At 40.5% G+C, this 23,906-nt stretch overlaps 1 protein-coding gene across 2 annotated transcripts; it reads left to right on the top strand.

Moving 5' to 3' along the window:
• The first annotated feature begins 584 nt into the window (after nucleotides 1-584).
• OTULIN (OTU deubiquitinase with linear linkage specificity) lies at nucleotides 585-22,372 on the top strand. 2 transcript variants are annotated; one of them, XM_020781284.3, is made up of 9 exons: nucleotides 585-715; nucleotides 1,281-1,528; nucleotides 6,668-6,997; nucleotides 10,791-10,867; nucleotides 13,023-13,126; nucleotides 14,443-14,586; nucleotides 15,069-15,194; nucleotides 18,309-18,578; nucleotides 22,112-22,372. In XM_020781284.3, exons 2-9 carry the CDS (start codon nucleotides 1,323-1,325, stop codon nucleotides 22,304-22,306), a joined length of 1,452 nt encoding a protein of 483 aa, XP_020636943.3. In that variant the 5' UTR covers nucleotides 585-715; nucleotides 1,281-1,322; the 3' UTR covers nucleotides 22,307-22,372. The 2 variants fall into 2 exon arrangements, with proteins under 2 accessions (XP_020636943.3, XP_020636945.3); XM_020781286.3 differs by lacking the exon at nucleotides 14,443-14,586.
• Nucleotides 22,373-23,906: the final 1,534 nt, after the last annotated feature.

Here is a 23,906-nt window from a genome sequence, read left to right as displayed (position 1 = left end):
GCAATAGAGTCCGGATCCTCCCCCGTGAAAGAAATCTTGTGAATATCAAAGTTCCTGAAATCTTGTGAATATCATAGTTCCTGAAAGACGGTGTTATTGGAAAATAAAATTTGCTGTGACGTGGGATACCGTGAAATCTTAGCGGTCCCCTCAATACTACTTGGGTTCGCTTTTGCTATGCAGGTGTAGAGAGACGCTGTTTTCCCCCATTCAGGAGAAAAATCGAGATAATATAAAGCAACAAAGTCAGCTAAGCAGTTTTAACAAAAATGCGAGTGAACCTCAGTGTCGACCGACAAAACACAAAAGCAGCCGGAAGGAGAAGAGCTGAGTCGCTTTGTACCTCGTTTTAAAGTTCCTGTAAAGAAAACTCCAGTTTGTAGGTTTTGTTCCTAATGTTTTAATGGTTCCCTTGGAAGGTGCGTCCGTGTGGTCGATAACACTGGCGCTATTTATCCAGGTTTTCGCCACCGTTTTTTTTCTATAGTCTGCTCCTATAAACACTTAAGGGGGAGAGGACGGAGCCTAAAACAATGAATAAAAAAAATACTGTAAATAACTAGTACAAGCAAACAACGGGAGCTCGGAAGTGGATGTCCGTGTGTTAATCTATCAGTTGCAAATCTATGACGGGGCGCACGGAAGCAAAGGCGATGCCTAACAAAACCACCCCGCGTTGATCTGGTTCAGGGATACAAGGGTTGCTGCGAGAAAGGTAATATTTTGGGGAAATTCAGTACCTTGTGCATTCTTTTTTATATTGTGGCACTTGAGATCTATACGAGAACAGTTACGCTGCTTATCATAAACCCAGCCTTGTTTTATACTGTGTGTGTCCCCGTTGAGTAAAATCGGAGTTCTGGCCCCAGGGAGTGCAGACTAAGGATTGTATATATAGGATTGTGTGTGTGTGTGTGTGTTTTCTGGGCTGTCAAGTTGGAACGGATTTATAGCGACCCTCACAGGGTTTTTAAGATAAGTGAGATATTTAAGGAGTGGGTTTGCCAATTCCTGAGCCCCAGTAAGTTTCCATGGCCAAGTGGGGATTTGAACCCTGATCTCCAGAACTCTAATCTCACTCTGTCCATGACTAGACCACACCGGGATTACACCCCAATAAATGTATACGTTGCATTTGCTGACATAAAAGTTCAGTACTGTATCTTGCTTTCGTCATTAACTAGCCAGATGCTCCTGGTTACAAGTAATACACTGTGGAGTAAATACATAGAATTTATCAGATGCCTTACTCTGATGCATTTTCCCCCTCTCTTCCAAAGGTATTTTGGCTTGAGACAAAGCAGCTTTTCTACCTGGTAGAGATGAGTACAGTTAACAACCAAAAACTTTACAGGCCGGATGAAAAAGCTGCTCTTGCTACAGCCGCTGAGGATGAGCACAAACCGGCTGAGCAAAGATCTGGTTCGGAAAGACGGGTTTGTACTAGTCCTGGCATTGCAAGCCTTACAGACAATACCAAGCGATTTAAGCTGAGTAGTAATAGCCACGAACAGACTGTTCAAGAAAGGTAAGCTCTTTTCTTGATCAAGACTTTGCATTGTACAATTTATAAACTCCTTGCACAAGTTCTGCTTTTGCGTCTGAATGACAGATTTCATAAGCATGCAGCACATAAGGGAGAAACATGTACTAACTTGTGCAAGATGTGTTGGTGATAGGCACCTCCAACCCCAATTTTTATATAGGGCATTTTTTTTCAGCTAAAATTTTCTCACCCCCTTCTCTCTAGAACAGCCATGCAAATAATGTGTTGTGTGTTTAGCTGCTGCTGAAACAGATTTGTTTGCATTTGAAGTTGAGCTGAAAGTAAAGAGTATGAATATTTTCTAGATTTCTTCTCTGGTCCTGTAGATACAGTAATGAAAGTTGCTTCCTGTATGATGAAATTTTTCACAGACATCACTTGTGTCTACGTAGTAAAGTTGGATGTAAGTTTGGTTGGTAACCACAAGGTGGAAATGTGGTATGATAATTGATATTTGTATTTAATATGCTAGATTCCTTACAGGAACACATGACTTCTCACGTCAGAATACTTCCTGATAAATGAAGATACCTATTAGCAAAAGAATCTCGGGCTTCGGGAGCTTATTAGTGAGCTGTTGCTCGAAACTCTTTGGATGGATTTCCCTTCTTAACTGTCATCTAGTTGCGGCCTAACAGTCCTTTCCACCCTCTGTCCTATGGGGCCTGTTCTTCCCATACATATGAGCCTCAGAAATGTTTTTCATAAAGGGAACAGAGTGATTAATTTGAAGCAAGAACTGAGAAAGGTGTTAGCTCTGTGTTTACGTGGTTTCACAGAGCATTTCTGAGTAGACATGTTTAGGATTGCACTGTGAAGATATGTTTAGGATTGCACTCTGTACTTTAAGACAGGGTTCACAACCTGTGGCTACTGTTAGACTTCAGCTCCCATCAGTTTTAGCCAGCATAGCCAATGATAATGGATTGAAGGAACTGAGGTCCAGCGTCTGGAGAGCCATGCGTTGTCCATCTCAGCTATAGAACAGCAGTGCAATCCTATTGTGGCCTTAATTAGAGATAACTCTTGGGCTCTAGGGAAACTAGGAGCAGAGAGTAGAGTAACAGTATCTAACAAAGTGAGCAGAGAGTAGAGTAACTACAGTATATCTAACAAAGTTCCCAGTGTGCCCATGGGATTCCTAGCATTCTTCAACAAGAGGCATGATTGGCTAATGCCGGTGACCTCATTTAGCTCTCTTCTCCACCAACACAGATGAAGAAAAGCAGTGTCCCTTGGCAGCTGTGTCTCTGACTGCAGCCTGCTTATGCACCATGAAAACTGGTGGAACCACTCCTCCTCAGCAGCACACACGTAGCCGACAGGGCACTCTTATTTTTTCCACTCAACAAAATGCTCTTCCATTATGCAATCCATGTAGTGTGGGTAAGCCACTGAAGGGGCAAGTGTGTACAGAGTTTAAGGGTGTATAAGAGGAGAAGACTGGAAAGAAAAAGTAACTGTGAGAGATTCGTGGAAAGGGATGATGAGAAAATAAATTGTAAATTATTATTGTTTGAAAATTCTACAAACTTTCCAAAAGTTTTGGGGGAATCTAGCTGATTATCTCAAGTTTTTGAATTCATGATATTTCAAAAGTGAGGACTGGGAAATTCTCCAACCCTTTTATGAGAGATTATAGCTACTCATTTTGAAAACCACTTTGTTTACTAACTTTGTTTACTTTTTCCATTTTGCCACTCTAGCCTCCCCCCCAGTTCCTCCTGCAAACATGGCATGAGAATAAACACCAGGACTATCCCTTAGCAGAGCCCTACTGCTTCTGCTCTGATTATTCTCTCTGCCACTGATTGCAGCTAGCAGGGCAAATCCACCTCCCCTTGCTTTGTTTGTCTTCCCAGTTAGGACTGGCTGCTGTCTGGAATTGTCCTCCCTTCTCCTGTTTTTCATGACATGTGGCAGTTGTAGTTCTTGGAAACTCTGACAGTGGTCAGCCATATTCAGGTGGTACAGAAAAGGGTTTCTGAACAATTTGTTCCCTCTGTGAAAAGAGTGAAATCTTAAGCCAAGTAGCTGAAACCCGTTTTGTAGGAGGGGTGCTGTGTAACACAATTCCACGCAGGCAAGAGGAATGCCTCTTGCTCTCCTCTCCTCTGGACCCCCATATGTGCCCAAGTCTTCCAGAACTAGAGGAAGAGGGGAAGTCCTGCTAGCAGTTTCCTTCCTCTTAGTGGATGGACAGAATTAGAGACACCTCACAGGGCAAATGTGAGTGCCTGGGGCATCTTGTAAATATGTCAGGGTGTATTTATTTCTTGAAAACTAAGACAGTTGGGTATTCATTTCACGCCAAAATATAGTGTATGGTCAATGTAAACAAAACACATGCCATCTTTGTCATTGAGCCAAGACTGGCAACAAGTGCCTTTTAGTGGAAAACTTAGGTTTGTGCCTCTGCATTGTAGAAAACAAACTCTACTGGAATCCTGAATGTATTGAATCCATTTCAAGAAGCAAATATCCAGCTCCAGGATTTTGTTTTGAATATACTAAAGAAATCAGAGAAGAGAAGAAAAGTGCTTTTTAAATTAAAAAAAAACTTTAATTCAGGTAGTACAGCTCATTTTTTTCAATTCCAGATGTTAAAGTGAGTTAAGGGCTCGTATAAATATGGAGTGGTTTCAAAGTACAGTGGTGCCTCGCGTAACGTTTGCTTCGTTTAACGTTTTTTTCGCTTAACGTTTATTTTTTCAGAGTCAGATTGTGCTTCGTATAACGTTTTTCCCTATGGGCGATTTTCACATAGCGATTTTGGGACCATGCTTCGCTTAACGTTTTTGGTTTTAGGTCCCCTGCTTCACTTAACGATGTTCATTTTTTCAATTACAAAAGTGTCTTAACATGTTGAAAAACGGTTTTAAATGCTTGGAATCGTTAGTGCACCTTCTAAAATGTGTGCATACTTAATTTGGCGTTGATCTGACTTTTCGTTAATTTTTTGTGAATTTTTTCCTCCCCCATAGGAAACAATGGAGCTGTTAGATTTTGACAGCTGTCAAAAGTTGGGGGGAAAAATTCAGCATAAATTAACGAAAAGTCAGATCAAAGCCAAATTAACTTTTGCATCCGTTTTAGAGGGTGCAGAAGCTAATCCAAGCATTTAAAACCATTTTTGACCCTTTTATGACACACTTAAATTTGCAAAAATTGACTTCGCAAAGCCATTGAAATGTATTGAGTCGGCTTCAATACATTCCAATGGAGGAAACATTGTATCGTTTAACAATGTTTCCTATGGGTTTTTTCGCTTAAGGACGCCAATCCGTGCCTATTGGAACGGATTAACCGGTTTCCAATGCATTCCTATGGGAAATGGTGTTTCGCATAAAGTTTTTTTCGCATAAGGTTTTTTTTTTTGAACCAATTAAAAACGTTATGCGAGGCACCACTGTAAAAGAAAAAATTGTAGACTAAGTGCACAGTGTCCACATGTAGTGTGACACTTCAGATGGACATTAAGATCATGCACAAATCCTATTCTGTAAAACTGCCACGTGCGAGTGAATCACGAGAGAGTTCTAGTTTGGCAAGAGTTGCTCAATGGGTTCTTCACCCTTAATGCATTGTCTACCAGTGATGCTTTTCATCATATTGGAAGGATATTTAAGGACCCCAGATTGATCACAGAGCCTGCTGAGTGTAACACAACTTACTAGTCACATATGGCAGTACAGTAGGGTTCACTGTTTTGTTTTCTTCCTGGCACTATGGCGAGGACAGAGATTGAATACGTTAATTTTGGGAGCTCTGATTCCTAGTTATGTTGGACTGTGGAATTCTGGGAATTTATATTGTTTTCAAAAATATATTTCCAAGTTCTGAAAAAGGCTGACGGAGAAGAGCAGACAAGTACCTGGTAAAGAACTGTATAATTCAGGGCTCAATCAGATGCGCATTTTCCCAACTGTTTGATGCGCTATGGGGCAGGTTGTTTTTTCTGGCAGTCAGGCAACCTGATTGTTATAGCAAACAAATCTGTTCCCAGAGCACACTTACCTGTACCTTTTTGAGCCCCTGTTAGGGGTTTCTACTTTTTTGGTGTGAATAGGGGCTCTTTGGTTTGGTCCATTTCCAGCATGTGTGATCACTGGGAACGGACCAAAATCTAGTCTTGCAGTTCTAAAAGCTGCCAAGGTTCCTTGAGCTATGTTTCCAGCATTGTCAAATGGCTTGAACCACTTAAGGATATTGACAAATTGAATACTTCACCTGCTCCTCTTCGGAGGGGCAAGGAAGTTAAATTATTTAAAAAATTACCTTTGCTAGCCCATTGCTGGTGTACTTAATCACTAAGATTCAATTTAAGAATGTTTTCTATGCCTTTGTGTGTCTGTGGCTGCAGGCAGTTTCTTCATCAGCACTACACACAAGGCAAAGCATTTTTTTTAAAAAAGTATAAGTGATCCAGTGAATTAGCTGTGGTCCAGCAGAAGCCAGAAAGACAGAAAGAAATTCACTTCCCCTACCCCTCTGCAGAGGAGCAGGAAAGTGATCAATTTTCTGATTTTCTGAAATGGCTTGCCTGTTAAGCCACCTCACAGTAATGAAAAGTAACAGTGGTGGAAGCCAGATTAAACAGAGTCACTTGACGTTGGTATTCTATTTGGATGTGAGGGGTTTGTAACAAATGGCATATTGCTTCGCCCCATACCCTCAACCTCAGGCTACCATTTATAGACCGCACCAGCATGCTCCAAAAAGGCCAGTGTAATTGATACCTCAGTCTGGGTAGCCTAACAACTCCAAAGGACCAATGCTGAATTCAGTGGAATTGCTTTCTTCATTATACGCCAATTCCAAATTGCTTAATAACTGTAGCAGACTAACTTACTTCATTTTATTTGTAGTCTACTTTTCTCATAATTCAAGCCTCCAAGGCAGGTTACAAAATGGGGGAGGGCAAAAGCCCAAGTATAAAAACTGCATTATTTTGGAATTATCCATAAATAATAATAATTATTACATCAATATTGTCATAGTAATTATAAAATTAATAAGTTAGAAGTTAAATGAAAAGCTAAGGTAAAAGTTAAGTAATGGGGGAGTTACAGTAGAGGCTTTAACACGCGTTTCTCTCCCTTCAACATATTTTTCTCACAGTCCTGAAATGCTGCAGCAAAAGACAAGGAAGGCAAGTGGCCCTTTGGTTACCACAGAAGAGAAACGGAAAAAAGGAGTTTTTGGCATACAGTTTAATAAAAGCAAAAAGGAAAAAACTGCTGCTCAGGAGAAGGTGTCTTCCACAACCACAAATACCAAAAACAAAGTGGAGCCTGCGGTGGCTAACCAAGCAGACAATACACGTGCAAAGACAACGCAGACAGAGATCTTGAGAACATCTCCATTCCACTGGGGAAAATTGCTTAAGAATAGAGGGAACCAGCATGAATCATCCGTCATCTCTCTCCCAATAGAATCTTCTGTAGACTAGTGAGTTCATATTATCCAAGTTATGTTGCGGAGATCTGTTTCAAATGCTGTTGATTTGATTAATTATATTTTTCTCTATGTTTGATGGGTGATGCAGCCATGATACAGTTATTCAAAAAAATTGGCAAGCTTTCATGGGCTACAGAATCATTTTGCAAACGAAGACACTATTGCTTACTGTAAATATGTTAGCTCCCTTCAGATCTGAATGGTATCAACAGGGAAACATGAGCTTCTTCCCTTCTTGGCATGAATTAACTATCCTCTTTCTTCCAGAATCCAGCTGAATCAGACTTTAAGATAACAGCTGTACTAACAGTAACCAGCATGAAGGCTAATTAGATTGCCTTTTAACCTGAAATTCCAAGCTCATGTCTAATCCTATCTACTGTTTCCTTAATTTTGCTTGCTTTCTTCCCTTTCACTATTTTGGGGGAGATTGGTAAATGGATAAGACAACTTGCTTTCCACAAACCCACATGTTGGCTGCTTTGATACTTAGTCATCTTGCAGCAATCACGGAATGTCCCCTCATGGTGTGCAGAAGATGAGGAGCTGTAAAAGAAAAAAAGCAAATGTCATCCTGTGTGTGCCAGACTGCATCAACTGAGTACTTGGTATTTTTTTTTCCTCCAAGCTCATAGCTTACAAGCCTGAATACAAAACCTCTCAATGCCTGCAGGCTGCAGCAAAAGAAGGGTGGGAAAAGATAATTTAGTAGAATAAAATGTGAAGTGTCTAAAAAAAAAAGTTGTCCTGCAGCCAGTGTTGCTTTAGTGATTCTAATTTAGCTGTATTGTACATATATTGATTTTGCCTTCTATGGTCTAATGTGCCATATGAGATGTCCTGTGTAAAAAATGTATAGGAATTTATAGTTTCATACTTTATAAATGTTGCAGACGTTTCATGTAATGTATCTGCAGGTGATGATTTTGGTGATAAAACAGTAATGTATGCAATTTTATGCTAGGATTTTCTTTTAAAATTGACTATAGTTTAACTGAATGAATTAAAAACATGGATCTGTAACGTTAATCTAAACTAAAGTAGGTTGAGAATGAAGTTTTAATCCAGATCAGAACTTGCTTTGTCATTTATGGTGAGAAAGAATCTTTTCTAGGCTGAGGAATTTTGATAAAAGCTCCCTTTTCTTTTTCATAGTAAAAGAAATGATTAATGTATATACAGTATATATATGTTGAAATGCAAGTTAATAACAGTGACACCTGTGGACTTAATAATTGTAAAATTGGCCTACATCAGGGATGGGAAAAGTATGGCCACCAAATGTTGTTGAACTGCAACTTCCATCACTGCTAACCACTGGGGAGTTGCGCTCCAGCAACATCTTGACACTTACACTTTCCCCCACCCTGATCCACATATTCCTACAGCTCCCTTGGGGGACATTCTGTTGTAGCAAAGGATTGATCAGAAGCAAGCTTTAGTTAGACAAGCGTGTTCAGAAAAATGTCAGATTCAGATAAATGGGGAATATATTAGGTTGACAGTTTACTACCATCACCTAAACTGGCGGAGCAGGGAGGGAGCATGAACACCTGAGAGTAGTTTTATGTCTTTCTTGGGTATCTAACACAGCCAGCAACATCTAATGTTTGGCTTCCTGAAAAGAACAGTCAGCTTTTTAGCACTATCCTCTGTTGCAAGTATATTCTGGAAGAACCCCAGATGGGAAGGGAGTTAATTTTTTCATGGCATTTTTGCTTAAATGCCTGTTAAAGCCATTCTGATACAAGTGTAAATGTCACCCAGCCCTGTCATTTTGTTCTCCTCTCACCAGTCATGCAGAACAATTACAAGGACTGGCATATTTTTACGGCAGGGTTTTGCCTCCTGCACTTAGCTTCCAAGAGTGTGTTGTTTTGTTGTGTCTGAAAGCCATGATTGGCAATATAGCTAGGTCTTTAATTCTATTTTATTTTGGGAAAATGGGATTAAGTGAACAAACTGTTGAGACAACTGTTGTCTAGTCCTCCAGACAGCCTGGCAGTTTTCTTTCCAGAGGCTCAAGCTGCTTAGACAGATAAGCAGAGTACCAATACCTAAAAAGCTACCTTTGTTTTTCAAGTCCCTATCCATCATAGATTGCTGTCTTCTCCTGCCCAGCAGGATGACTTAGCATGCATTTTGATGGCGATGATATGCTAGTGCCAGCCCCTTCAACCTCCTTGCAGTTTGTTATCAGGCTCTAGTAAGTACTTCCAAGTTTCATTCTGGTATGCATTTTGCTTGGTAATCATTTTTCTCCATGTCACAGTTCATTTGTTGGGTTGGTGTCTAAAGCAGCAAAATCCTGAATTAGCCAAGTTATTTTTTTATTATTATTATTATTTTTTAAATTTTGTTATTGGTTGGATCCACAGATTGAATTTTGAAGAAATTCTCCCTACAGTGTTATTTTACTTGTGGAATATTTCACATGGCACAGATCCACAGCCTGAACATATATCATGAGAAGCTGTGCAAGAGACCTCTTTGTGCCTCTAGTTAACAAAAGACTAATTCTGGATTTCAGTTATCTTTTTTAGTGTTATCTTACAACAAAACTTTCAGCACCTAAAAGAGGACTTCCATGCATGTAACAAAATCTCTGGATCCAACCTAGGAGCAGCAGAAGTACAGTATATGCTGTATATAGTATCCTGATTTATCCCAAAATAAGTTAAAGTTTAAAATAAGTAAGAAGAATGTGCACTGTACATTGTAATGCTATTAAAACAAACACATTTCCTGGGATTTCTGATTTCTCCTGACTTGAAGAGTGAGAGGAGATCAGAATCCCCCCTTATGGAATCTGACACACTGCAAGGGGCTAGAAAGTAAAAATGGGCATAATTCTGAGTAGTAATGGAGAAAATGCTAGATGCACAATCCTGGTGAAGTTCTCCAGTTGTGTACAACATGTGGCTTATTGGGTGGCTGTCATAACTGGTATTTCATATAATTTTATACTGATTGCCTTCCAAACAACCCCCATTTGAATTCAGTGGGAGGTCTTTGAAGTCTGAACACAGGATTGTAGTCTTCAGGTGAAATATAAAAGTTGGGTGTGTGGTGCAACAAACTCATATTTCCTTCTGGCAGCCCTTGTATGTGTACCCCAAATCTGATGCAGAAAATAACTCAACTCCGTAGAGCAGAATTTGAAAATGGGCAGGGGGTGCAGAGTGAGGCCGAACATCTCCCCCCCCCAATTCTACTGATTGAAGTAGAAGGGTTAGCTGAAGGGTTAATTGGATATTAATTACATATTCAGATTTATTGACTGAAATCCAATAATAAGTTGCAACTAGAGTAATCCCATTGACTCAATGAAATTTATGGATGAGCTGACCCACTCATTCAGTTGGCCAACTCTAGCTGCAACTTGCTTCTGGACTTCAGCCATCATATGATTGCAGTGGAATTGGACTTCTTTTTGAATCTAACATTATTTTTGTTCTTCTTTGTGTATGATTTCAAAGGTTCTGCCATCACCAACAAAATGCATTCTATCTGGGAGGCAACAATCTCTGAGAGTTTGATAATTCAGGCAAAAAAAGGTGTGTGCCTTCGCGTTATATCTTTCAGTGTAATTCAACTTTTTTTTTTGTAGCAGTTGCAACATATTTAAATCTTTTATTTCTTTCATGTTCTGTTGTTTGGATATACCATTAACACCCATTACTGTTTAAATTCTCCCTAATTTCATAGGTGTAGTTAAAAAAAAGACATATCTCTGTGATTAGACTTCTACTGTTAAATGAAATGTACATTGATGTTGTTGCAGCGAGGAGGACATGTACCGTGATGCAGAAGAAATAGAAAGAGAAAAAGTATTACTTGTATGTGGGACAGGCTCCTCAGGTACATTTTAGTACTACTTGCATATGGTATGAGGCATTAACTGAATGATACATCAGGTAGAATTTGGCAGTTGGCAGGAGCCTTGCCCAGCACCCCTAGGCCCAACCTCGTTCTCGGAGAGGCTCTGATCAGGCATTCAGAGCTTCATTCAAAACATGGCCTCATTCCCAGATAAATAGAACACGTTTATTTTAGAGGAATAACTGATAGACTTAAGTAAAAGCAGAACTAGCTGTGTTGTCCATAAAACAAACTCTCTAAATCATACTGAGGAACCATCTTTCAGGTAGTACCCCTGAGAAAATAAGGACATTGGAGCCTGCTGACTTTGCCATATTCTGAGTAGCAAAATAGGAGTATTTTCCCCTTTGAACACGACCTAGAGCAAATATACGTATACAGTGGTGCCCCGCTAGACGCTTACCCCGCATGCCGTTGAAATTGCTTGATGATGACATTTTTGCGATTGCAAAACGATGGTTCCAATGAGGGAAATCTGCGTTGCGTTAATTAGGAGCCTGCTTCGCGAACCGTTTGTTCACAAAACAATGTTTTTTCTGGCTGCGCAAAATGGCTTCCTTCTGCAAAATGGCTTCCCTCCCTTCTCAAAATGGCTGCTTTCCGGAGGGAAGTGTCACGTTACAACGAATTTGAATAGCTGATCGGCGGTTCTCTATGGGCAATCTTCGCTGGACGATGAGGTATTTCCCCCATTGGAACGCATTGACCGGTTTTCAATGCATTCCAATGGGAATTTTTTTTTGTTTTTTGTTTTTTGTTTGTTTGTTTTGCTTGACAACGATTTTGCTTAACAGCGATTTTGCTGGAATGCATTATCGTCGTCAAGCGGGGCACCACTGTATTTGGCTTGATCACATGACAATTCATTTTAGTCACTGAGTGACATCTACTACCAATGAATGGTCTTCATATATTCCATGTTTCTTTCATTTTGTTTTCCACCCCATCTTAATTCTCACATCCCCTACAATCCTTTTTAAGTTTTAAAGGGGGGTGCCTTTTACAGTCCTCAGTAGGAAAAGGACTTGGCATCACAGGACGTATGTCTAGCAGTGTAAGTCCTGAGGGCAATCCTCCTCTCTTAGCTTTAGGCCAAGGAAGGACACCTTTGACCTTCCAAATACCTTGGGTAGGGAAAAGCAGTTTGTTTTTCTTGGACTTCAACTCCCAGAGCTTTCCAAGAATTCCCTAGATAGAAGTCTGGGAGTTCTAGCCCACAGGCCTGCATCTAGAGGACACCTATGTTTCGTTTACCTGGACTAGGGCCCACCTGCATTGGCTTTTCTGAGGCCTTCACTTCCTGTTAGTAATGTACAAAAAAGGAAGCCGCCACAGTGCCCTTTAGGGGAAGCTTTTGTGCATTACCAACAGGACGAGAAGGCCTGAGAATGCCAGGCAGTCTCCAAGATAGGACAAGGTCCAGGTGTGAGTCTCAAGGTTGGAACTCCCAGAATTCTCTCTGGGGAATTCTTAGAGAATTCTGGGAATTGAAGGCTTTAAAAACATGAATGACATATCCCTCATTTTATTCTTCAGTCCGTAGCCCAGCTATCCTGCCCAGAGTATTATGGGAGATGGGGTTCAAAATATACAGGGGGCAAATGTTCTCTATCCCTTCTTTAACTCAAAAGGAAGAAGATGGCAGACTATTAACTCCCCTTTAGCTGACTAGGCCCTGCTTGGTTGCCAGGGCAGAATGAGAGCAAAGTGCAGTCCTTCATACCCATCATGTTGTGTGCACCTCAGAGCGGGTTCCTTCACTTAAAAATTGACTGCGCGTCTCACTCCACTTCCCCCACCACTTCCCTTTCCTGTTTTTGCATTTGCACATATTAATGGAGAATTTGTGTGAGTCCTGTAAAAAAAAAAAAGATGACATTGAATGTGAAAATTAAGTAGGTGAGAAAGAATTAAATGAGGTGAAATGTTTTGCACAAGGGCTGATGTACTTAGGAATTGTCCTCAATGTAAGCCTAAGCAAATCCCAGGCTTGGGGGATCTCTTTCTGACAGACAGAAAGTGTCTTGGCATTTCTGTATATTAATTTATATGGTGGTTTCTTGTTTTATGCAGAAGAACTATGCTTCTTGAATTTTTACCTAAATATAATTCACATGTCTTAATTGCAATTCAGATATTCTAGAAAACAAGATAAGTGTTGAACCTGAAATTGACATCATGGATTACTGCAGAAAAGAATGGAGAGGAAACACTTCCCACGCCAAATGTATAAGAAAGGTCTGATCTCCCCTGCAATTGTATATGATTAAAAGTTAAATGTCACCAGCACTTTATCTCTTATGCATTTGTTTGTGTGTATATTTTTGTCATTGTTTAAATTTCAACTTTCAGGATAACAATGTATTTCAAAATGTGTTAGTGAAGTCAAACTAAATACAATAGAAATTAAGTGGTCATCAGAATCCTTTCCTCAGGGCAACTGATAGAGAATACTGAGACACTGTCACAAAATTATGGGAAACCAGAAGTCTTGTAGTACTTCTAAGAATAACTAGTTTTTATTTTATGAAAGCTTTCATGTCTCCAAGCACTCTTCTTCAGATGAAATTTCTAGCACTTTTCTTTCACATCCATACAAAAAACAGACAGATGTGACCCTTTCAGATCCAAAGATGTGTTTGTGTGTGAGGCCCTGCAACCTCTAGAAGTCGCTCACTTTTCGTTTAGATGGTTGCCTAAAGTGGGCCTGTGTCTCAGCAGATTACTGACTTCTGAATTTCAGTGTATTTCTGTGAATCTCTACTTCACAATGGTCCTCCTGAAGTACAGCTGCAACTTGAGGAAGTTATTCTTTTAGGTTGTAATAGGTTATAGTTTTCAGAATCCCTCCAGCACCGTCCAAAATTTCTAGTCCAAAAGAGGAACTTTCCCAAAGGTTTGCTTCATATTCTGGGTGACTTCTAAATCAGGAATGGACAATCTCCAGAGGTTCAGGGGCTGCACTGCACATTCTTAGACCTTATAGGGCTGCCCCCATAACTTCTGCTCCTTGTTTTTCTAACAAATTGGAGAGCTTTCCCTGAATAAAAACCTTCTGCCTTCTAATGGTTGACAAGTTTTAAAATATACAGTGGGGTCTTGACTTGAGAACTTAATCCGTGTTGGAAGGTGGTTCTCAAGTCAAAAAGTCTGTAAGTCAAGTCTCCATTGACCTACAGTGCATTGAAAACCGATTAATCCCGTAACAGGCCGTTTTTGTTCCATTTTGGTTTTTTTCTGGTCTGTAAGTCAAATCTCAGTCTGCAAGTCAAACCTAAATTTTGCGGCCAGAGAAGTCTGTAACTCAAAAAGTCTGTAAGTCAAGCCATCTGTAAGTCAAGGGTCCACTGTACATGACAAAATGAGAGCACAAGGGAACAGTTTGCAGAAAAAAACTAAAATGGGGGGCTGCAGACAACATGAGGTCTGCAAGCTGGGCAGGTTGCATGTAGCTCACAGGCTACATGTTGCCAGCTCTTGTCTTAAAAGATGAGCTTTACATTGTTGAAGCGCCGATTGAATGCATCTCATAGTGATTTGTGTTCTTAACACAGGGCTATGAAGCAGTTTCACATAAATTTATTTCAATAAGAAGAGTGCGGGGGGATAACTACTGCGCTGTCAGAGCGACATTGTTTCAGGCGCTCAGCCAAACTATTCAACTTCCTGACTGGCTCCAGAGAGAAGACATTGTATTGGTAGGCCTGAAATTTTACTCTATCTCTTGATAGACTGAAGTGATGATGGTTTTTCCTTAGCAGGTATTTGAATAAGTTAATACATGAGCAGTAGGCTTTTCTATAAATATATGTACCTCTGGTAAACAGAAAAAGTACTTGGGTAGAGTTTTTAAGTTTCTCAAGTGCACTTGGTGTAGTTTTTCTGTCTGCTTCAACAACATTCTGAAATAAAAGCAGGGAGCCTGTGGCTTTCCAGATCCTTTGGACCAGTTGTCCCACTGTACACACTGCATTGGCCATATCAGGAGGAACTGATGGGCGTTGTAGGCAAAAACATCTCTACAAAGCTTCCTAATCCCTTTCTAAAAAATGTTTCTCTTAGCTGTAGGCAACAGGAGTTCGTTACTTAGATACAGTAAAAGCATTATATAGATAGATACTGGATTATCTTTTCAAATTTCTATAGATTACTAACCATTTATTTTTTTTGAAAATTTTAGCTACCACAGAAGTTGATGGCCAAATACGACTGGATTGCACAGTGGCAACTCAGACGAAAATGGACCAGTAAAGTGGAAAATTTGATGGATGAAATTAAAGAATGCTTAATGCTACTAATGAGAAAGGTTTGGACAAACTGTGTTTTTTGTAATCATTGTAGCCTTTCTGTATTGTGCATTCTGTGTTATTTCTAAATACAGTGGTGCCTCGCATAACGGTTGCTTCGTTTAACGTTTTTTTCGCTTAACGTTTATTTTTTCAGAGTCAGATTGTGCTTCGTATAACGTTTTTCCCTATGGGCGATTTTCACATAGCGATTTTGGGACCATGCTTCGCTTAACGTTTTTGGTTTTAGGTCCCCTGCTTCACTTAACGATGTTCATTTTTTCAATTACAAAAGTGTCTTAACATGTTGAAAAACGGTTTTAAATGCTTGGAATCGTTAGTGCACCTTCTAAAATGTGTGCATACTTAATTTGGCGTTGATCTGACTTTTCGTTAATTTTTTGTGAATTTTTTCCTCCCCCATAGGAAACAATGGAGCTGTTAGATTTTGACAGCTGTCAAAAGTTGGGGGGAAAAATTCAGCATAAATTAACGAAAAGTCAGATCAAAGCCAAATTAACTTTTGCATCCGTTTTAGAGGGTGCAGAAGATAATCCAAGCATTTAAAACCATTTTTGACCCTTTTATGACACACTTAAATTTGCAAAAATTGACTTCGCAAAGCCATTGAAATGTATTGAGTCAGCTTCAATACATTCCAATGGAGGAAACATTGTATCGTTTAACAATGTTTCCTATGGGTTTTTTTGCTTAAGGACGCCAATCCGTGCCTATTGGAACGGATTAACCGGTTTCCAATGCATTCCTATGGGAAATGGTGTTTCGCATAAAGTTTTTTTCGCATAAGGTTTTTTTTTTTTTGAACCAATTAAAAACGTTATGCAAGGCACCACTGTACAGTGGTGCCTCGCTAGACAGTTACCCCGCATGACAGTTTTTTCGCTAGACATTGACTTTTTGCGATCGCTATAGCGATTCGCAAAACAGTGATTCCTATAAGGGAATTTCGCTGGACAGTGTTTGGTCCCCGCTTCGCAAACTGATTTTCGCTAGACGATGATTTTGACAGCTCCCTCCGCACTCGCAAAAGGGTGTTTTCGGGATCTAAGCTTTGCAAGACAGCTATTTAAACAGCTGATCAGCGGTTTGCAAAGTGGCTTTCCTATGGCCGATCTTCGCTAGACAATGACGATTCTTCCCCATTGAAACACATTAAACAGGTTTCAATGCATTCCAATGGGGAAATGCTTTTCGCTAGATGATGATTTCGCTAAACAGCGATTTCAGTGGAACGGATTATCATCGTCTAGTGAGGCACCACTGTATTTAAACCATCAAAGAAAGATTGGAATTAAATGGATAGTTGTTGCCTGTTTAATCATACCAATTCAGCAAGAGCAGTGGGTGAACTTGAAGTAACATCTTCATGGAAATTGACCACCTAGATGCTTTTTTTTTTGAAGACACACAAGTTGGATATTAAGGGCAGGGGAATGCATCCAGCCCATAGGTATGAGAGCATACTGCTGCTGCTTGCCATGCACTACAAAGAGCAGTTGGTCATTCCATCTGCTCTAAATGTACTGATCTCACACTTGGACTGCGGTTGGTGGGTAGGTGAGATCATATAGCCATCTCTCTGGCAGGGAAGGGATTTTTCACTTCGGTTAAAAAGCCTCCTTTCCCACCCCATTTTCCAGTTCTTTCTCTCACACTGGGCCCTCTGTGTGTCTCTCGAACCTAAACAATTCCAGAATCCAGTTATTTAAAGTGAAAAATCAGCCATATCTGTGCAAACATGTTTGTTTGCAGCTGTTACTGTTCCAGAGATCTTTTGAAGTAAGAACTACACATTCCAGAATCTTGTAGCCAGCATGGCTGGAAACCAATCCCTATGAAGAAAGACTGAAAGAACTGGGCATGTTTAGCCTTGAGAAAAAAAAATCAAATATTTGTAAGGCTGTCATTCAGAGGCGCAGGATCTGTTCTCGATCATCTCAGAGTACAGAACATGGAACAATGGGCTCAAGTTACAATAAACCAGATCTCAGGAATATCAGGAAAACATCCTAACAGTTAGAGCAGTATGGCAATGGAACCAACTACCTCAAGAGGTGGTGAGTGTTCCAACCCCAGAGGCATTCAAGAGACATTTAGACAACCACCTGGCAGATATCCTTTCATTTGTTTTCCTGCATTGAGCAGGGGGTTGGACCTGATGGCCTTATAGACCCCTTCCAACTTCATGATTCTATGAATATCAAATTGTACTTGTACAGTACTCACATAAGGCTGAATACTGTCTATTTGCTTCTTGATAATTAGTTGATATTTTGTTAGGTTTGATAGATCTATTTCTCATATTATTTTAAGTGCATGTCACTTCTTGTAGCCTTTTAATACTGGGTTTACTAACTTAAGCCCTATTGATTTCAGTGGCTGAAATCCTGTTTGAATCAGTGGGGATTTGGTGAGGCAGTTTTTCTGTTAATTCTATTGATTCAAATGATCATATTCTAATTGTGACTTCCTACACTGAGCAACAGGATTTCAGTCACTGGGTCTGCTCGAAGTATGAAACAAAATCTGGATCCAACTGATTGCTTACAGGTCAGCTTCTTTCTGGAAGAATGGTTTAAAAATATTAAATCAGTTTATTCGGCTTTTATTGTATGCCCTTGGGCTAATTGATCAATTGAGTTTAAATGTTTGCTTATTAACAAAAACTGTACAGTTTGATAAATCATTAAAAATATATTATAGATTTATAGAAGTTACTGCTCATTCCCAGAAGAAATGGCAGTCTTCAATATTTTCTCTTCTCATCCCTGTTTTGATTTGCTGCAGTGTTGATTTGCTGTAACATTGCAGCAAAACTACGAGTATTTAAATCACAATGAAAGAGCAATTGCATTAAAAGCAGTTTATAAGCATATCAGTATATAAAGCAGAGCACTCGCATGTTAAACGCCTCTTCCTCAGCAGCTGGTCATTGGCCGAAAGCCCAAATGCAAGTAGATGCACCACAGCTGATGCATTTTGGCTTGACTAACTCATACCTTGCACTGAGTAGTGTGGCCTTTGAGGCTGGAATTCACCCATTGTTCAGTGCTTGTTGTTTGTTTGCTTTTGGCACCCTCATTTATCCAATCATCACACGTTTGTATTTACAGTGGAAAAATCTGAGTGAAATGACAAACGTGGCAGAGCGGCTGGCCGCTTGTGATGAGCTTTTCAGAAGTGAGGAAGAGGAATACAAACTCTATGAAGCTGTGAAATTTCTCATGCTAAACATTGCAGTCAAGTTGTATGAAGACAATGAAAAGGGGAAAGAGGTCCCTGTGTTCTCCTGGCTTCTCTTTGCTCGGGATACATCCAGCGATCCTTCCCAGTTAATGGAAAACCACTTGAATCAGCTCGGTCACACAGGAGGCCTTGAACAAGTGAGCTCAATTCTCCATTCATTTGTAATTTACTGCATGTTGTCCTTACTACGTGTTAGGGACGAAGAAAGCAGGTGGTGCCCACAACTGTCTCCTTATATTTTCAAGATGATCTCCAAAACTTCCATCTGTCAGGCAGTGGTGCAGGAAATTTGAAAGAGGCACTAGCCGAGCTTGAACGACCAGTGCCCGTAGTTCAAGAGCTTGTCTCTTCTTCGCATGGAATGCCCTCTGAGAGCAGAGTGTCAGGGATGATCAGGGACCTGATTTTAATTGAGGCATTTGAGCTGGGACTCTTTGAATTGAGATCTTGGGAGTTGATGATCAGCTCAAAAGATCTCAATCCAGATGTGAGGGCATTTGACTCCATGTTCAATAGATCTGGAATTAGAATGTCCTGGCTTGGGGGCAGCATTTAAAGAAAAGTTACCCAGGATGGAATTTGAAGGCTCACAACACTGACTATTAAAGCAGTACTAGCTTCCCGGAGCATAGAATTTTACAATAACTGCTTCTGAACAAATTGCTGACTATAATGTCTTAGCCACACATTCCTGTGTTACAGAGATGAGACTCCTGTTGGTAGTTACCATTGATTAACTAAAACCTAGCAGTGCTCTGCAGAAGATAAATTACAACAGGAATGGGAAACCTTCAACTTGCAGAGCCCCTCTAGCCAGTGGGGGAATTCCCCATCCACCCTGTGAAATTCTTCTGCAGCCACCTCCTCTTTCTTCTGCAGAATTGAATTTATCTCCTGCCAGTGATTAGGATAAGAGTGGGGATTTCCTGGGCTGAAGAAATGCAACCTTTCTTCAGTAAGTTCAGGAAAACACGAACTCTGATCCATGGTCTACAGTACAGTAGTGGGACTTTTACACTTGAGATGCCCTGGTCTGTTAAACAGCAGGGAATCTAAGCTTTAGATGTCTCAGACATGTCAGATACCTCTTCAGAGTAGACAAGTGTAGAAGTGACCTGTAGAGATGGACACACACCGTGGTTTGGTGGCTTGGCCCAATTCAGCATGGCGTCCACACAAGTATTCTGCAGGGGCCACACATTTCCCTCCCCTGCCTCCTGCATGCAGTTGCCCACTCACCAGCAGCAGCGAGCTTCCCCTCCTGTGTGATTGTCCACTTGCCAGCAGTGCTGCGGGCTTCTCTGACCCACCTCCTCATCTGAGGACTTCATGTCTATCTGATGAGTTTGTGCCTATCTCTAGTGACCTATGCTTTGGTGGGGAAATGCCCACATGGAAAAAAATTACATTTGGTTGTCCTGCTTTGCTTTAGCTCTACTTCTGTGCCCTTGGCTCTGTCCATTGCTGACACGTGACCTTGCGACCTTTCCCAAGCTGGAATTTGGTCTCAAAGTCTAAAATAATTCCTTGCTCCTGAGTTATACATTAGGGTGTGCGTGTGTGCACGCGCTTGCTTGCTTGCAGAGGTCAGTACCCTGCAAAATGGCTTCAGGCAGTAATGGACAAATTATTAGTAACTGAATGACCCAGAGCTGAATGCGAATCTGCTTAATGTACCTAAAGAGAACATTAATGTGAAATGGGTTTAGGGTTCAACACTTAAAATGTTCAGTTTGTCTAAAATGAAATGCTGATGGTCTAATGCAGTGGTTCTTAACCTTTGTTACTCGGATGTTTTTGAACTGCAACTCCCAGAAACCCCAGCCAGCACAGTTGGTGGTGAAGGCTTCTGGGAGTTGCAGTCCAAAACTCCTGAGTAACCCAAGGTTAAGAACCAGTGGTCTAATGTTTGTGAGGTATGATCTGAACAATGCACATGCATTAGCTTTGGTTGTCCAGTTGTTAAAACTGTGGTTTCTGTAAGCTTAGCTTACTTATTTATTTATTTATTACATTTTTATGCTGCCCTTCTCCTGGGAAAGATGGGACTCAAGGTGAATTACTGAACTGAATCTCAGTGGAGGCACTGTGAGGCCATCATGATTGATTCTGGCTGAACCACGGAAATTAGCAGACTTTGTTTTGTCTGTGCTGTGTCAGGATAAGGTAGTAGCAGAAAGAGTCTGAGTTTCAAAGAGCCTTCTACTGGATTTCAGCAAGTTTTCTTGCTGCATTTGTAAGACATTCATACCATTACACAAAATATACTCTTGGTCACAGATCTTAGGAAGAAGCCAATTAACTGGTAGTTTCCTGGATTTTAGAATGTGATTTCTTAGAGTAGAAAAGAGGACAAGACTAAGCAACAGGGTAGTTGATGTTACTTTTGATCCGAAGTGAAGTAATTTAAGGAAGATACGAGAGCAAACTATAGCACTTCATTTGCTAAATAATTAAATGTCTTATAATGTAAATGAAGTAAACAATAATGATAATAGTATAAGTGTTTTATCCTATAAGTATTTCCCCTCAGCCTGTTTTGTTCTATGACTGTAGCTTTAAAACAATTACTAGCTCTGTGTTAGTGTGTGAGATACGAAGAATAAAGAATCACCAGAAATGAATGGCCGCATAAGGAATGTATGACCACTTATGGTTATCATGTTGTTGGTGACATTATGTGAAGCAGTTCTTTCATGCAGAGAAAGGAATAAGTGATGGGGAACATGATTGAAACACACACACACACAAACACACACACACACAGTTTTGTCCTGCAGAAATCCATCTTTTGAACAACTTAGTTGTAGAAGCCTCTGGATTTCCATGTGTGGTTTGCATCTTGATAGGGTTGTTTGTGTGAAGCCTTTTCCATACAAATAGTCCGCCCTTGCAGGCTCCTCAACCCTGATGGGTTTCAGGAGGCCTTGGTAGAGTTTTCGGCTGATCTGGGAGGCGATTCTGTCGAAGCCCAGGAGCTTGAGGCTGACCTGGAGATTACGACGGGCAGCCAGACTGGTGTGAGCAAATTTAAACATATCTCTCCAGTTCTGGCTTGCCTCTGTTGGTTACCTGTTGTGTCCCATATCAGGTTCAAGATTCTGACACTTATGTACAAAGCTGTTCATGGTTTGGGACCACGTTACTTGTTGGAGCATCAGATCCCAATGTCATCTGCCCAACCCACCAGATATTCCCAGACCAGGCTCCTCCATGTTGCCACCCTGAAGGCAGCCCGAAAGTCTTTTACTAGAGGCAGGGCCTTCTCTGCATGGCTCCACCTTTATGGAATCAGCTTCTGGAGGAGCTATGTCTACCTTCTGTCATTCAGAAGATAACTTAAGATGTTGCTCCTTTCATACTGACCCTCTGTGATATTGCGCTTACCTCTGGTCCTGATACTTTTGTAAATTGTTCTGGTGCCATCAGGTTTTTATACTGTCAGTGTTTTTAACTGTTGTTTGGTTTTTCTTGTATTCTGTTTTAACTTCTTGTTAAACTGACTAGAATAGTGTTTTTGCCCTAATGGGGTAGTATACAAATATAATATAAATAAATAAACACACACACACACACAGCAGGTAACTTATACTGGAGTATCTGAATGTTTGCTTTTTAGCTAGAGCACTGGGTACTTTCATTTATTTATTTCTCTCTTTTTTCTTCCTAGGTGGAAATGTTTCTCCTGGCCTATGCTTTGCAGCATACCATTCAGGTGTACCGACTGTACAAGCACGACACAGATGAATTCATCATGTTTTACCCCAATAACCCAGAAGAGGCCTGGCCAATGGTAACACTGATCACTGAAGATGACAGACATTATAATATTCCCGCTCGAATATGTGAAGAGACTAGCGTGTGAAAATGTGTAATATACATTATATATATTTTATGGCTGTATACACTTGAATAAACCATTTAAAAGCAAGCCTGTTCATTACCAATATCCTTCATAAATGTTACATGATTAAACAAGTAATGTGAAGAAAGCATATGAATTCAGGAGCCATATAAAGCAACTTCCAATAATTTCTTAAAGGAAGAGGCAAAATTAGTTTGTCCTGAACTAATTAGTTTGACATGAAATAGGACGTGGTGGTGCTGCGGATTAAACTGCAGAAGCCTCTGTGCTGCAAGGTTAGAAGACCAGCTGTTGTAAGATCGAATCCATGCGACGGAGTGAGCTCCCGTCGCTTGTCCCAGCTCCTACCAACCTAGCAGTTCGAAAGCATGTAAATGAGAGTAGATAAATAGGTACCACCATGATGGGAAGGTAATGGCGTTCTGTGTCTAGTCACGCTGGCCACGTGACCACGGAAACTGTCTATGGATAAACGCTGCCTCTACGGCTTGGAAATGGGGATGAGCAACACCCCCTAGAGTCAGACACGACTGGACTAAATGTCAAGGGGAACCTCTACTTAGGATTAACGTTAAGGATACATTTTCACCATTTTCCCCCCATGGAAGGAAAAAAAAATACTATCAGAACCAGTTTTTGCAGATTTTGCAGTTTGCCAGAAATCTATATAGTTACTGACCAGAGGAGACCTTCCTGAGTCTGGATCCATAGCCACCTTGTGATGTGTGTTTACACACAAGCTAAGCAGGTTAACTTCCCCATTTGATTGACATGTTGGTGGAGTTATGTATTTTGGTCTGACTTATAGATGGACAACCCTTTGTCAGATCTCCTTTGATCTGGATTCCTGCAATAAGCAGAGGGCTGGATACGATGGCTGAATACGCGCTTTCCAACTCAATTCCGATTCCATGAAGGTCCAATTAAATACTGTAAGATATTCTAGACACGTATCCATAGAAATCTTAAGTAGTATAGGACGAGGCTAGTAAGGTGTGAATGTTTTATTTATTCACTTTCTCATTAATTGCCAAGTCTCTATGCAGGGAGTCTACATACACGGTTCTTTCTTTGATTCACCAGCAGATGTCATTGCAATCAAGAGAATTACTATGGAAAGTTTCCCACTTTTGTGTCACAGTGTTTCCAAGGCAGCTTTTTTTTCTTTCAATATTTGAGAGAGATGATTAAAACATTAAACAGGGTGAATATTAAAATGCTTATTTTAACTCTGCAATGAAAGTCATGCCTCCTTCAGTGCAACCCAGGCCTCACACTGTGCCTTTCATATTCAAATCTAAAGCCCTTCCTATGGATGGAAGCTACCGGGAGATACTCCAACTGATATCTCCATGTTTCTTTCACTAATTGCAGTCTCATGTCTGGGAAATCAGCAGGATACAATGCAAATTTGTTCAAGTGCTTCCCCTAGCTGACTTCCACCTGGTCTCTTGTAATCCTAACCTCATAGCTTGGGAGGTTTTCTGGTAGAGGCCACAAGCTACTAGGAGACCAATTTCCATCTTGTTTTTCTGTGTGTGTTAAGGTTACCTTGCTGCTTGCTTTTCGAGTCGTATCTTAAGCCAATTTGCTTCCTTTT

Source organism: Pogona vitticeps, chromosome 4 (genome assembly GCF_051106095.1).
Source record: "Pogona vitticeps strain Pit_001003342236 chromosome 4, PviZW2.1, whole genome shotgun sequence".
In the NCBI taxonomy this organism is placed as follows: Eukaryota; Metazoa; Chordata; class Lepidosauria; order Squamata; family Agamidae; genus Pogona; species Pogona vitticeps.
This window is presented reverse-complemented; position numbering and strand designations above follow the sequence as displayed.